Source organism: Chrysoperla carnea, chromosome 3, assembly GCF_905475395.1.
Source record: "Chrysoperla carnea chromosome 3, inChrCarn1.1, whole genome shotgun sequence".
NCBI lineage: Eukaryota > Metazoa > Arthropoda > Insecta > Neuroptera > Chrysopidae > Chrysoperla > Chrysoperla carnea.
The window spans coordinates 51,445,632-51,461,246 of NC_058339.1; the positions used below are offsets into that span (position 1 = coordinate 51,445,632).

The window sequence follows — 15,615 nt, forward strand, 5'->3', positions numbered from 1 at the left end:
ACTCTCCATTATAAATATGTATACTATAAAATTAATATAAATAAATTATAATTTATTGATTCAATTATGTTTTTTTATTTTATGACATCAAATAGAAGTGATCAAATATTCAAAATTAGTGCCGACATCGTAATTTAAAACGAAAAGACCTATTGCGATCAAAGCCATTGGAGACCGTCGATGGAATAGTTTTCCTGAATGCAACCAATGTTTAAAAAAACTACGCTGAACGTAGCCCCCTGCATTGATATTTGTAAATAAATAAACGTCATAATGAAGCCCGGATAGTTAACCGACTATATTAAGTTGATACAATTGCACAAACATAAATATTCGAATATTTTCGTAATTTCTAGTACATCGAAAGTACTGTTTATATCACGTTTATTTCTAGAATGTAACTGTTTGCTATAAAAATTAAAATGGATGTTTTGACGTTAGGATCCCAAAGGTAAGTTTTAAGAAAAATGAAAAAATATTTGTTATTAAAATTAATGATTGTTTCAGACTTATCCATTTGGATATGAAGGGGGCACCTCCTAGATTATCATATTTAGACAAGGTAAATTAACATACCTCTAAGTAATGAGTAACTATACTTTATAGTTTCATTTTTATTTTTAGTTATTCCCATTACTTAGAGATTGGGGTGCGACTGGTCTTCTGATTGAATGGGAGGATACTTTTCCATATACAGACGATTTAAGTTTACTGGGAAGCCGTTCTGAACATAATGAAAGTATTGGCGGATTTTATACTATTGAGGAAGTTAATCAAATACAAGATTTAGCTACGATTAACTCTCTTAGTGTTGTTAGTATTTTTTTTTTTATTGGATGACAGTAAATTAGACGATTTAATCCACAGTACAAGTTAATTCTAAATTAATTTGAAAAAAGTTAGTTAAAATTAAATTTTGATAATTTTTAATGACAGTAGAAACTTTCCCCCCTGAGTGATACAACCCCCTCGTCTAAAGTAGGACTTTATACTACATCCCTACTATAATTACTAGATCCGTGATTGTTGTAAACCATCTGGCAAAATATAAATTTATGAACAACAATGGGCTTAATTTGAAAACAATATCATATCAAATTTGCGATAATAATTTCGACAATTTCATGAAAATTGATAGCCAAATTTTTAAATAAGTCGAATCAAAAAATTGTCGAAAATATTAATATCAGTCAGATCTTTAAATATATTCGACTGTTGTCTTTTTTGTGCTCAATTTTTGTAAACCGTTCGATGGAAAAATCGTTTAAATCCGATACTTTATAAATAAAGAAAAAATTGAGTAAGTAAATAATTTTAAATAATATATTTTGATTACAGATTCCTTTAATACAAACATTTGGACACTTAGAATTTCTATTGAAACATAGTAAATGGCGAAGTTTACGTGAAGTTGAAAATTATCCAAGTAGTATGTGTCCTTCACATTCAGATTCCTTGCCAACAATACGTAAAATAATTACTCAAATCATAAAAAATCATCCCAATATACAATACATTCATATTGGGGCTGATGAAGTATGGCATATGGGACTGTGTCCTTCATGTGAACGTCGTGTTCAAACATGTAAAAATGGCAAAGCTGATTTATTTTTAGAGCATATTATGAATGTTGCACAATTTATTAAAGACCATTATCCCAATTTAAAAATAATTATATGGGATGATATGTTACGCAATATTGATACAGCTGTTTTACAAGGTTTATACCGGTTTTATTTAAATATTAAATTTAAGTAAGTGTTTGAAATTATGTGTTTAATTTTAGAATATAATTTGGGCACGTTAGTGGAACCTATGGTATGGCATTATAATCCTATGGAAACTTTTTCGTTAGGGCCGTCTTTATGGGATAAATATAGTAATGTATTCCCCAATATTTGGATAGGTACAGCTTTTAAAGGAGCTACAGGATGTACTCAGGTATGTTTTTGGAAAACTTTGCGAATGATGAAAGTTTATTATTTTGTTCAACTCATTATGGACTTCTCGATTTATGCTTTTAGTTCTTAAGAATTCTCGAACCCTTAAAAACTTATAATTTATTTTGGTATCCTTTGAAGTTGTAAAAATTTCATCAAAATCGGTTCAGTAGTTTAGAGTCTAAATGTGATACTGTCAAATGCAAACAAACAACATTTAATTTTGTAATTTTCGTGAACGAACAAACTAACATTTTACAGATTTATTAATTTACTACCGTTCGCCCAACCGTTTTGCACACATGGAACAAAATCTTGGTTAGAGCGTCATAAATTTTGTATACATCTTCTTTATAGGAATGCACTATATCGACCATGAGCGAGTTTATACTCCGACTCGTACTTGACGATACCTGCAGATACGTTAAGGTTTAGTGAAGCGCCATGTCGTTAATTGTTAAATCATAAGAATGTAGCACTTAATTTCCCTCTTCCATGAGGCGAAATAATACAATGGAAGGATTAAAAGTCGTAGGAGAAGTTAACATTTTGGATGAAGTCGAATTTATGAAGCATTATTTGCAAAAAATACAGATATCTATGTTTAAATTATAGATTGTACCTGTTCATCGCCATCACATTAGTAACCATGAAACATGGCTGGCTGAATTGAATTCTAATGTGAATAAAATTCAAAATTTTCGAGGATGTGCTTTTACAGGATGGTCAAGGTAAAACCATAGACCATATTCTCAAAATTCTATAATAATACAATTTTTTATAAAATTTCTAGGTATGATCATTATGCGTTATTATGTGAACTGTTACCTTGTGCGCTTCCAAGTTTAGCACTCTGTTTAAAAGTTTGGCTAAATGGTGGTTACAATACTAATTTATTGAAGTAAGTAAATGGATTCGTCTACCTTTGGCTTATAAATTAATCAAATTGTTTATTTTGTTTCAGATCTGTTAGTAAAATGTTAGGTTACATAAATGTTCCTTTAAGTTTAGAACCGCCTATACGTCCTACACCAATCCCAACGGAATTATTATTTCCCGGTTGGCAAATACTTGTCGGTATGGAATGGTTTTTAAATACGAAATACCGATATAAAAGTATCGTGGAGAGTGATCAGTAAGTTTTTAGTATAGTTTATTTATGAATTTCTAGTAAATTCTGTGCATCCTTGACATTATTTCGACGACTTATTGATGAAAATGTTTGATTATAGATTGGATGCTTGGTTTAATTCTAGTCAAATACGCAAAAATTACACAAATCCAATGCAAATTGAAAGGTTTATTGGAATCTTTACCGAGTAAGTAATTGACTTAATATCTTCTCCGAATTTGCTCATTGGTCATTGGTATTTGCGCACGATCTTGTAAAAACTATTGAAAGCACATATCAAGATTCAGTTTTTTTTATTACCTTTTAATAATAATTAAGTAATCATTTTAAACCATTATTAATGACAATACGAATGAAGGAGGTAACTCAATTCATATTAATAATTTAATTTTTATATTTTTCAGCTTACTTTTTGAAGTCTCATCAGTAGAAAAATATTTACGAGTCCAATTAGATTTAGTGTTTAATACTAACGTAGGGGATGAATTTATCGATTCACGTATAACACCCATTAAAGAACATATTAAACAACTGAAATCAGATTGTGAATTACAAGTATCACGTGGTGTACAACCATATCCATCAGTAAATCGAGTCACATCATATCCCAGTTAGATAGAGTTTCATAAAATTCTATGAAGGCTAAAGTTAAAGTTTCTATCTTGTCAGCATAAACATTTATAACATTTATACCTGACCTATTTTTGATTTTTAATTTTCTATTATATCTTTGTATTGTGTTAGATTGAACAAGATTTTTACAACAATTTGGTTTTATATTCCAAATGACATCTTTTTACACTTTTTGAATCTATTTTGCCGATAATTGCCACACTCTTGTACTTCTTGTACATGCTTTAATTTTTGCATGCAATCATTTCATGATTGGGTTACTTGACTCCAATAAATTTTGGGCTTGAAAGAATTTGAGTTCGTTTCGATCCCTTCACATGAAATTTTTATTGATATTAAAAAGAGTTTTAGAATTATTAGTTGTTTTTTACACCATTATCTCTTACTTTTTTAATTTAATTTTATTATTTATTTTTTCTTTCGAATTAAATAATTTTTTTTTTATGGCGTGATCAAAAATACATTATTTTTATTTTTATATTGCAATTGAAATGTATTTTTTTAATGGCTGATATTTGAAGCCGATTTTTAATAACTACCAAAAAGTAATGAAATCATTATCGAACGTGAATCAGGGTACTAAAGCGATCATGAATATAAATTTCGTGTGCCAGATTGTGCAAAGTTTAAATTTTAAAACTTTAATTTTAGCCAGAATCCAAGAAATCCTTTGTTAATTGTTTATTTTTCTTAATAGTTTGTAAAAATCATGTACCTGCATTTTATAAATGTTGCAAGTTAATTTTAATTATAAATTAATTTTAAACAAATTGGTTTTATTTTATTAAATTTACCCAGAATAATAATTATAATTAAATCAATTTCAGTTTTTGCTAATAATGCGTTTACCGATTTATTCTACAAAACGGCAGATTAAGTGTTTGGATTCCTAATATTGATTAGTGATGATATTTGTCTGGACGTTTCATAAAGAATGTATTTCACAGTCTTAATTAAAAAAAATAAAAGGAACTATTTTGAACATAAACCTTTTGTGTATTATAAAATAGTACAATAAAATATATAATTAAAAAAAAAAACTATAGTTTAGTTTTAAAAATAAAGAGTATAATGATTCAAAACATTTCAAGTATCCGATTTTTTATGTTTAAAAGGTCTTAACTGTTCCGTAAGCTCAGCGATTGTCTTCAAATCCTTTTTATGTTGTTCAATAAAAACACTTCGTTGTTCCATTAACAATTTTTGATAACGCTTTTCTATATCTCGTAAAAACGTGTTTTGATCGTCGGGTACGTCTTTTTGGTAAGTTAATTCAGCTCTTTGAGCGGCTAATTGAATCTTAAAATAAAGAAATTTTAATTATTGTAAAAAATCTCAAATAACAAAATTAATAAACTCAAATAGAGCCAGCCAATCTTACGAGTATTCAATATCCAAAAAGAAATACAAATAAAAAATTCGGTATTTAACAACGCCTGGAAAATCTATTTTCCATGCTTAAGGCCGACTCTATAAATATCTTATATATTAATAATACTATAAATACTTGCAAACTTCTTTCTCGTAATTCATGCTGTCGAATTAATGCAGATAAGTGATTTGCATATGTCTTTTCAGATATAATATGTTCCTGTTCTCTTTTCGCTAAACATTCACGTAGCATTTCCATTTTACGTTTTAACAAATTTACTTTTTGCGGCTCATTCTGTTTTGAAATAGATTGCAATTTTTTAACTTCATTTCGAAGCCTGAAAAATTTTAAAATTTAGTATGTATAATATTAAATATACGTTAGTATTCATTTTTAGTTAAACTTTGAAACAATCGGGTGTAAGTTCTTAATATCAACTAAGTATGGATGATGACAATATCTTATACATATTGCATACACTTTTTCACATTATGTATATTTATTATACGAGTATCAGAAAAAGGGGGGGGGGGCAAATTACAAACCACGCGTGGTGAAAAATCATCATATTGAGTCCTTCTGCCACCGTGATATTTTGTAACATCTAATAAATACCCCTTCTAATTATTACAGAATTGTTACTATAAATATTATCAAAGATAATAAACGAGAACTCTAGGATATTTCAATTTGGATTTGGCCCAATTTTCTCAGATCAATTTTTGTATTACATAAATACCTACGTATTTTCACTGCCAAGTTGTTATCAGTATGAATTAGCTAACTGTAATTACTCTTATTGTGTATGTTACTCGTTGCTAATTTAGTAACAATCTGCATGGACCTTTACCGTCGTTTGGTGACAGTCACAACAATAACATACAATTAGTAACGAGCAACATATACAATTTTTACAATTTCTCGTTCTTTCGAGTTAGTGCCATGCTCATGCGGAATGGAAAGCACAAATTAATAGATCCTAAAAATTAATTGTAAGAATTCTGTTGGCTAAATAGTAAGTCTTTTTAATAATATTGGCTCTAACTCCTCATATATATATATACATAGTATTATAGGTTTGCAGACGGTAATAAGTAATTTCTTTTAATTTTTGAAAAATTTTCTAAACCGTTAATTCGAACAATTAAATTCACAAAAATTTGTATATTCATTACTTTTTAGTGTAAATAGACCACAGTCATTTTAACAAATGGACAAAATTTATTGTACGTCTCATTAAGTGTAGGCAATATTTTTTATATCTGTGTTTACAGTTGCCTAACTTGAAAAATTAATGTACCTATGAAATTCATCTTCAATAATGGAATTTAAACGTTCAATTTCAATATTTTGAACATTTAATCGTTCTTCATAATTTCTTACTAAGTCATGTAGTTTTCTTTCATAGTTATCTATTAATTCATCATTTTTCATTTGAAAAAAATTCTCGATTCTACTCAGTTCTTGTGATAATTTTTCCTCAAATTCTAACAATTGTTTAAAATGTTCATTTTCCAACTTTGAAATGTCATGATTATAAGTATTTAAAGTTTCTTGAAATTGCACTTTAATTTTAGACTATAATAAAAAACAATTTTATTTAGCAGAATAATATTCAGGAAATTTATGATATTTGAGATGCTAAAAAATACCAATGAGAAAAATTGAACAGAATTTTCAATTTTATGTTGAATGCTATGTAACTTAAAACACATTTTACGAAGAGTTATCATATGATTCAGTAAGAGGAGAGAAGAAATTCTACGCAGATGAAACAAACTTTTAGACGATTGTTGGAAAATTCCATAGAAATGAATTGTATTTTTTAGCGCCCCAAATATATATCTAGGCAATTTTGCTTACTGAATTTTCTTGCGCTAAGTATATACTGCTTAATTTTCCATCAATTTCTTGTATACTTTTTTCGACGTTTATCAATTTTACACAAATATTCGATATTCGCATTTGAAAATAATCGATTAATTTTGTCCAATTTACGGCTATTGTATGCGAAGGATTTATAATTTCATTTATGAGAAAATTTTCTACATCTTTATGTAAATTTGTATCACCTGCACCTAATTAATTTTTTTAAACAATAAGAAGTCGAAAATCTACAGTGCGTCAATTTTGAAACCAATTGTCCTCACAATCAGGGCCGGTCTTAGCTATATATGCACCCTGGATGAGTCATGCATTTGCCGCCCTTTTAGATATATGAACTTGTATTTGAATATAAAAAACTTATTTCGAATTTGAACCATATTTTTACCCGACTATCAAGGTATGATAATGTTTTTTCGCGTGTCTTGTATGTATTTATATTTGTTTGTAAATATTATGTTCGTCTTAAAAATCCAAATATCCTTAGATAAGTGTTTGAAAAAAAGACAAAATGGGGAATTTTCGACGTTAAATAGTAATACGTTAAACAAAAAATTTACCAAACCTATCAAGTAGGGCGTCACTGAGGGGTTCACCCCCCTGTAATGCCGGCATTGTTCACAATGCATATATTTGGCCTTCTGGGTTTTAGTCTTTTATACAAAGTTTGAAAGCACTATAAGGACAAAAGTTTCCAAATAAATACTTGAAATATATAAAAATTTACTTAATTGAGCATTTTTTCTTGGGGAATGGATTACTGAAATATCTTTATTTTCATTTTCTCCTGTTGACCTAAATTATCTTAAAACGGTGAATTAAAATTGAATCATATTATCAAATATAAATTTTTTTTGAAATACCTCGGAATAAAATCTTGATTCTCGATCAGTATTCTTATATTTTGATTTAATAATTCCAATTTTTCATTACAAGTAGAGGAACACATTGGTAGCACACTTATTAGGTATAAAGTATAAACTTATAAATATATTTTTTGTAAATATTAAAATTCATAATTCAAAACATAGTTTTGACATATTTACATTGTAGGTAACTAGCAGTTACAGTATTTTCTATTTGTCTTCAAAAAACTCATATTTTTTTGTAAAACTACGAAAGATAAATATAAGACAATTTCCAACTTTGTACCCTTACATAATTAATAGTATAGAGACAATGAAAATTCGATAATAAAATGTCCGCGGATAATTTTTAAATGCATTTCATTTCAAATATTTAAGCTAATTTAATTTTTATACAGAGTTGTTCAAGTTATAACAGCAGGACTTCAGAATATGGTAAATAACTTATAGACTTCGCTACTTAAATATAGCCGGGAAAGCCTTCTTTTCTGGAAGGCTGTTTAAATTTTTGGGAGTATTAAGAAATCGGGTGATTAGTAAAAGAATTAGTAATTTTTGAACACAGTAGGTATGGCTTAAAGGACCCTTCTTGTTTTTATATTGAAAGCCTTATTAGAAGCTGCCGTTTATTGTGATAAAACTACGATAATCAGGGAGACTTGGGCGTTTCGAAACTGACTTTCGGGATTTATGACTATAACTTTAAATCATGAAGGATCTTTATAATATTGTGTGACAAATTCGAACATCCTGTATCTAGAAAAGAAAGCTTTCTCGGCTATAAATGTATTGAGAAATTATCAATATTTTAACTTTATCTATCATTTGCTGAAGTTTTACTGCTGTAGCTTGAACCACCCTGTAAATGGCAACCCAAAAAAAGTGTGAAAATCAAGATAAATTAATTTTTTAGATTATCAATTTTTCTTAACAATATTTCTTCTTAATCATATACTAGTGCAGGTGCTGGATGAAGTTGAGTTTGCCAAATATGAGGACCGCATTTTGTCAATTGATTCTTGTTCAGAAAAGCTTATATATTAATGTTGCTATAAACGCCCCTATACCCTAAACCCTATTGGTCCAACTTTTGCACACCCCCGCCCCCTTCATAGAAACAGTTAAAAGTCATTTTTTTTGAACCAAGTAAAAACTACCCTAAGTTTTTTGGGACATTAAATGTAAAAAGGGCCCCTTGTGATTTTGCACACTTAACTTCACCCAGCACCCGCTCTGTACAGTTTTTGCATATGCTGCATATCATTATTTAAAAATTAAATGTGACATCTGTTGCATGTCAATAAAAACAAGTGAAAACAAACAATTGACTGAGTTAATTGAAATACCATGTATAGACAGTATTGCTTACTTTGGACCTAATGACCCTAGGGATCCAAGACCCAATTGACCTATGTGGCTCATTTACGAACTTGACTTCACTTTTTACGTATTAAGCACGCTATAAAAATTTCGCTTGATATCTCTTTTCGTTTTTGAGTAATCGTGATGACAAACGACAGACAGATAGACAGACAACCGGAAATGGACTAATTAGGTGATTTTATGAACACCAATACCAAAATTTTTTCATAGCATCTTGGGACTAAACTTGCTATACCTTGGTATATTCCATATACATGGTATAAAAATCTGTGGTTGACACTTTTCATTTTCGAGATAAATTGTGATAATTTTGTTACATTTGGGTAATAATTTTTTGATTTAGTTAATGATAGTTCAGAACAGTACCTACAATTATCCATGTCTTAGGAGTTTTAAGGACTTAATATTATCTCGATCATAAATTGCATTAATCATACACTACTCAAAAATATGCCTGGCATAGGGTAATAACTTACATTTTACAGTCCTTATGAAGGAGTCAAGCTTGCACCTGGCTAGTTTTTGTTTTTATGATTTATCGGATAGTGGCATTTTTTTTGAATTTTTTTTAAAACAATTATTCATTATTCTTTATCGATTAATCTGGACATACTTACAGTAGACTGGGGTGAACAAATTTGAAGAATAAAAGAAACAAAGGATAAATGTGTTTATTGAGAAACTTACGAATACTAATCCCACGACCAACCATCGAATTAAATCGACTTTTGCATTTTTTGATCCAAAATTATCCAATATATTTTTCGATTTTGTGATGATTTTGTATTATTGTAAGTGTTAGGAACTGTAATTTTTGGTAAAGTTTCACATATTTATTTTTAACTTAAAAAATGTTTGTTTGTGTTATATGAATAAATTTAGTTACTGAAGATGATTGCGTTGCAATCGAAATATTGATATTTAGCGAAATGTAAGGAAATTATGAGGAATACAAATACGGCTAACACAATCAATTTCGAGTTAAATCAGCAAAGGCTATGAATGAATCTGGCGAACCTTTTTCGTACGAGTCTAAGGCACTTTACCGAGTTTTTTTAATGCAGGTATTACTTTTTCAAATTTAATTTGCAAAAAAAATGTTTTTCACATATTAATTTATGCGTGACCTGTAATATTTAAAATGTGTTATCAATTTTTATTTAAACTGCTTTTAAAAACATGATAATATTTAATGTCTGAAGCCGGTTTAGTAAATATAGTTACTTAACGGAGATAGCTAAATTCTTTTTTAACATATGGGTATTGTCAAGGCAATAAATACATTAAGTACTAACGGAATTTTATCTCTCTGGGTGATTAAAGTAGGATTAATTAATTCACCTATTTTATTGACATACTTCCTCTATTGATTTATATTTTATAATTAAAAATATTAAAAATACCCAGAGTCTTCTTTTCAACGATAAACTAAGTGTTCAATTAATTTAGATCTATGCTTGTAAAAAGCCATCGTCTTTTTACATGCTGATCTAATGGTTTAAAAACCAAAGGAATAAAACTGATTATGTAGACGTCATGTTGATAAATCTTAAAAATTTGTTAATTAGGACGAAATATAAAAATATTTGATTCTAGTCTATTACTTCCATGCTCAAGCACGGACCCAAGGTGCGGTTTTTGGGACAAGCTAGTTTCAGGCACAGTAATACCCAGAAAACACTAGTGTTTATTATAATGTATAAAGTAGGCATATTTAGCCATCGCGCAATTCTAAATTAGCGTAATTCGGGAAATTACTATATTTAATAAACAAATATTAATTCCTGGACACGATAGGCATCTTGTCCATGGTTAATGCGCGTCGGGTATTTAAATTCATGCTGTAATGAGATTCATGCTTAATCATGAAGGGCAAGGCCCTAGGATGTTCATGGAGTAATAAACACCGAAATGAACTTGAGAGGATGAATTGTATAAAACTATTAGTTACTCAGAAACAGTAATAAAAGATCTGAGTTCATATGGCTCTGAATCTTGCTCTCTTTTTTACTGAATATGTGTTGATTTTTTAAACAAATTCACACAAGATGGAGTATTTACAGAAACTTATAGTGGGCTGGGCTAGCGCAAAAATTGATTTTCAATCCATTTTAGACTTTGAAACTAAAATAATTGTGGAAGAAACATCAATTTAGGCAAGTAAAATAAAAATTTCGTTAGATTATTTTGACTTTTAACGGAAACTCGTAAGGCCTTCTATTTCTTCTACACTACCAAATGATAATCCAAGAAGGTTCAGAATTAATTACTGGAGGAATTATTACCAAATTATTTAACGAATTACATATTGGATGATATCGAAGCTATGTTTTCTCATGCACCAGAAATACGGAAATTCATCTGGTATCCAGTTTTTTTCAAACAAATTATTTTGTACAATTTCATAGTCTTATTAGTAATAAAACGGACCTTAGTTGGTATTGAGTGTTCAAAATTTGGTGAGCGCATTTTTTTGAGTTGGATTTTCGAAACTAGTGCGATGTGACTACTGTTGAAGGACTCGTGAAGTGTTGAAAGCAGTAGGCTTACGGTTGAGGTAGAAATATATCTTTCATCTACTACTTTCTTTTGAAGGTGAAAAAATTCTATTTTCAACTGATTTTCTACAGATACATGCTTTTGGAATATTTGAGCTTTTTTTGTTTATTTCATATATGTTTGAAAACACTATATGTGAGATTCAAAAGGTATAAACACGCCTTCTGCCTCGATAATGGAGACTTGAAAGTGGATGGTAAAATAGTGATTTTTGGCATACTTAAGTATTTTGTTATTTCATATTTTTCGTAAACGTTCCTACTTTCTAGGCGATCTAAAAGAGAAAACTTGCTCGTCAATTCTTGTATATTTAAAACCTGTTCGCGTCTGTTTTATAGTGTGTGGTCCAAGTATTCACGTTTTTCTGTAAATATTCATTAGTTTCAAACAAAATTGAGGAAGACATCAAGTAATGTTTTTTATAATAAAACTTTCAAAACTTAGGTACCTAACAAAAATACAATTATAATTATTTTCGTTAATAAAATAAGTTAAGGGTGTATTTTGTAGGTGTAGATTGTGTGTTTTTTTTTTATTTTAACCGTGGAACCCGTTAGACAGGTATACGTACATATTACATACATACAATGCATATTATAAGCTCTTTGCTGCACTACATATGCATTTTATGTGCAGGAGGAATAGATAGAACTTATACATTTAAAACTATATATGTTATTCGTGATGGCCGAATTTAGCTATTGGACAAAATTTTTGCTCACAATGCGTTTAAAAAGCATAAATAGCCATAACCTGTTGTATTTATTCTTTATCGAATATCCGTTTGGATTAAAACTTATCATTTTTTAAAAAACAAATACGCCAAATGCACAATATCTTTTTTGATAAAGAAAAGGGATTTCAACTCGTGTAATACTAGCTTTAGTAAGCCGTTAAAAACCTACGGAAAAGTGGTTTATGCGGGAACCTCCTGAATTGTTTAAAGAAAATCTTTCTGATTGAAGCTACACACTGTGAGAATTTAGTGTTATGTTTTTTCGTTTTACAGTTATGGGCGGGGACATAAAAATGGAATATTCAGGTGATTTTATTTTCATTTCTGTACCAAAAGTTCGTTTGAACCGTAAATATTAATATCTAAGCATCATATATACTGATGTTGATCTACAATAAAATATCACTACTTTAGAGTATTGACAGAATTATGGGAGTAACAAATTAGTCTTTGATGGGCAACAATAGAATTAATTACAATGCCTTAAATATAAGCAAATAAGAGTTTGAATTTGTTATCTTTTTTTTGACCAATTGAAAATTTTAACTTAACTTTTTTGGCTAATTACGAATTAATATCCGGCAATGTTATTTCTAAAAAATAAATCCACAGCTGATGCTCTAGAGATTATTTTAAACTATTGAAAACTCCTGGAGTAGGATATTATTTAGGCCAGGAAAATTTTTATATATTCAAAACATTTCATTAGTCAGGACTGACTGGTAAATAATTAATTAGATATAGAAATTGGGAAAAGCTTTATGCGTATACTTCATCTATGGAACTTGGGAAGCTAAGCAGACAAGTAAATGTTTAGAACAAGGTGTTTAAGTTGGCTACATATGGAGAAATTTTAAAAAGTTTACGTAAAAAAGTTATTCTTTATAAAAATCTCTAGTTTCGTAAATATTATCATTCAGCTAACAATTACATGTATAGAACGCGAAGGAGGATGCGTTTGCAAAATTTAATTTAAAAGTAGAAAAAACATTGCCATCGTTAATAATACATTCCTAAACAGTTAGCTTCAATTCATTTTTGCCTCAACGTATCCACCTTCGTGTTCCATACATGTAATTGTTTTTTTACAAAATTGTTTAAATACACTCCTACATTTCTCGAGAGTGATTTAAATTGTCTTTATATAAGTTGTCGTGTAATGAAGAAGGAACTGGCTTTGTAATAGACTTGGAGATGCTAACACAAAATAACTATTGAAAGGAAAATGATGATCACAGTGTTGGCCCTCGGGGTGTTATCTGCAAGTTTATAACTTCAATAAATTTTATGCACATAGTTGTATATTTTGTTGTGGACAAAAATTTTGACAACAGTTAAACTCGCTTACTGCTAATAAATATATATACAACAAGCCGGTCACTCAGCCGCGCCGGTAAGAAGACAACTAAACCGACCTATGTATATATAGTGTATAGGGCAACAGTCATTTGGGTGGTTTTTTGATAGAAGAGGAATTTATGTATTTCACTCTCATACGTGTGTAGCAGTTCACAGGACGTACAATATTTTTAGTTAACTATACACCGCGTCGCGAACGCGGACGCGTAATATTGTATACCCGTGCCTGTGTTTATATTCTATTTGAAATAAGTACGATTGCATATGAATGTTCAACCGTTTCAAATAATAATACAAAAAAATATGAAACATTTTATATCTATCTAAAATATTATTTTAGTTCCAAGTCTTTCATAAGAGACTTAAGTACCATACTTAAATATTACAACAATAGGATTACAAATTAATTGTTTATTATTATTGTTACAATAATGCATCGTGTTTGATCAGTGAAATAGTGATTTTAATATCAAATTTTGAAATAATAATTGTTATTATTATTTTTTTTTGTTTATTACGGTTTAGTTTGTGTTTGAGTTTGATTTTTTGATTGGTGTTTTATAAGTGAATTGTTTTTTTGAAAACAATTATGATTATTTTTTTATTATTTTTCAACTAATAGGTGGGTTTGATTTAAACTTTTCTGTTATTGTTATTGTAACGTTAAATTAATTGAAAGTTTTGTTTTGAAATTGAATTTATTTCTATTGTTTAGTTTTTTTTATTTTTATTATTGTTTTATTTTGTTTATTTTTTGATATTGTGCTATTTTCTGGAAATTTAAAAACGGTGAGATACATCAAATCGATTTAAATTTCTTTGAAATGTTATTAAATTTGTTATAGGTATTATTGTTGAATTGTTTATTTTAATGGGTAAAATTAAATTTTTTATTTCGGCCCAGCGCTGATATTTTTCTATACCTATAGTTCAATCAATTGTAAGTTCTTCGTTTGGGTTTATCGAAAAATACAATCCAGACGTTTGTATTTGCTCTGGTGAAAATATAAGGGGAAGGTAAAACTTTTACTGAAAGTTATTTCATAAATTCCTAGTTTAGTAGCTAAACCAAACTAATTTTGAAACAAAAATTGCCGATTTGGGATTAATAGAGAAATTAAAATATGCAAACAACGATTGATTATTAGCAATTTTACTGTTGCGCTGAAATTCTTATAAACTTTTAGCGTTTTTGGTATTGAGGAATGGTTATCGTTTTATCCAGTAAGAATAGTTCTCGAATTAGGTCCCACCTAAATTTCTAGAACAATTGCATAACTTATTTCTTCTAAATAGAATTATGGTAAAAATTTCATTATAGCGTTTTCGAACTTACTTAAAACAATTTTTTTTTTTTTTTAATTTTTTTTTTTTAGTTAATTATGATTACCATTTTTTTTGGTAATATTTTTGTTGGGGCTGCGAGCCGTCAATTTTAGAATAAGCAAAGTTATAGAGAATAAATAGCCCCTAAAGGTCAAACCGTGATGGACTTATTATTATTCTCCTGAAGGTCAAACCGTGATGGGCCTATTATCTATCGATATTTTTGTTTTATTGAATAAAGTTTTCCCATGTTCATAAACATTTTAACAATGTGTACTATTTTATTTAACACAATGCGTTGCTAAAATGCACGTTGATGAGATCAACGGTCGTTAAAATCAACGTTCGTTAATGACACCATGTCTCCTCAGTTTGAAAAACGCAACAACATAATTTCACATGGATTTTAAGTTAAATTATTTTAA

The 15,615-nt window shown here is 28.9% G+C and overlaps 2 protein-coding genes across 2 annotated transcripts; one reads left to right on the forward strand and one right to left on the reverse strand.

Annotated features, from left to right (window-relative positions):
* The first annotated feature begins 287 nt into the window (after positions 1–287).
* Positions 288–4,070, forward strand: LOC123295220 (hexosaminidase D-like). The gene is made up of 10 exons (XM_044876479.1): positions 288–451; positions 508–562; positions 625–813; positions 1,339–1,720; positions 1,787–1,941; positions 2,556–2,671; positions 2,734–2,841; positions 2,905–3,075; positions 3,173–3,259; positions 3,477–4,070. The coding sequence occupies exons 1-10, from the start codon at positions 423–425 to the stop codon at positions 3,685–3,687; spliced, it is 1,503 nt and encodes a 500-aa protein (XP_044732414.1). The 5' UTR covers positions 288–422; the 3' UTR covers positions 3,688–4,070.
* Positions 4,071–4,791: 721 nt separating this feature from the next.
* Positions 4,792–5,420, reverse strand: LOC123296098. Its single transcript, XM_044877559.1, has 2 exons — positions 5,213–5,420; positions 4,792–5,004 (listed from the first exon to the last, which is right to left on the reverse strand). Exons 1-2 carry the CDS (start codon positions 5,333–5,335, stop codon positions 4,792–4,794), a joined length of 336 nt encoding a protein of 111 aa, XP_044733494.1. The 5' UTR covers positions 5,336–5,420.
* Between the last annotated feature and the right edge of the window lie 10,195 nt (positions 5,421–15,615).

What these genes read in the sequence shown, in the direction of transcription:
- LOC123296098 (XM_044877559.1), bottom strand. Translation starts at nt 5,335, where the DNA reads ATGGAAATGCTACGTGAATGTTTAGCGAAAAGAGAACAGGAACATATT. An exon ending in TACGAGAAAGAAGTTTGCAA is followed by an intron (nt 5,005 to 5,212) that starts GTATTTATAGTA and finishes CTTTATTTTAAG; the next exon opens with ATTCAATTAGCCGCTCAAAG.
- LOC123295220 (XM_044876479.1), top strand. Translation starts at nt 423, where the DNA reads ATGGATGTTTTGACGTTAGGATCCCAAAG. An exon ending in GATTATCATATTTAGACAAG is followed by an intron (nt 563 to 624) that starts GTAAATTAACAT and finishes TTTTATTTTTAG; the next exon opens with TTATTCCCATTACTTAGAGA. An exon ending in TACAATACTAATTTATTGAA is followed by an intron (nt 2,842 to 2,904) that starts GTAAGTAAATGG and finishes ATTTTGTTTCAG; the next exon opens with ATCTGTTAGTAAAATGTTAG.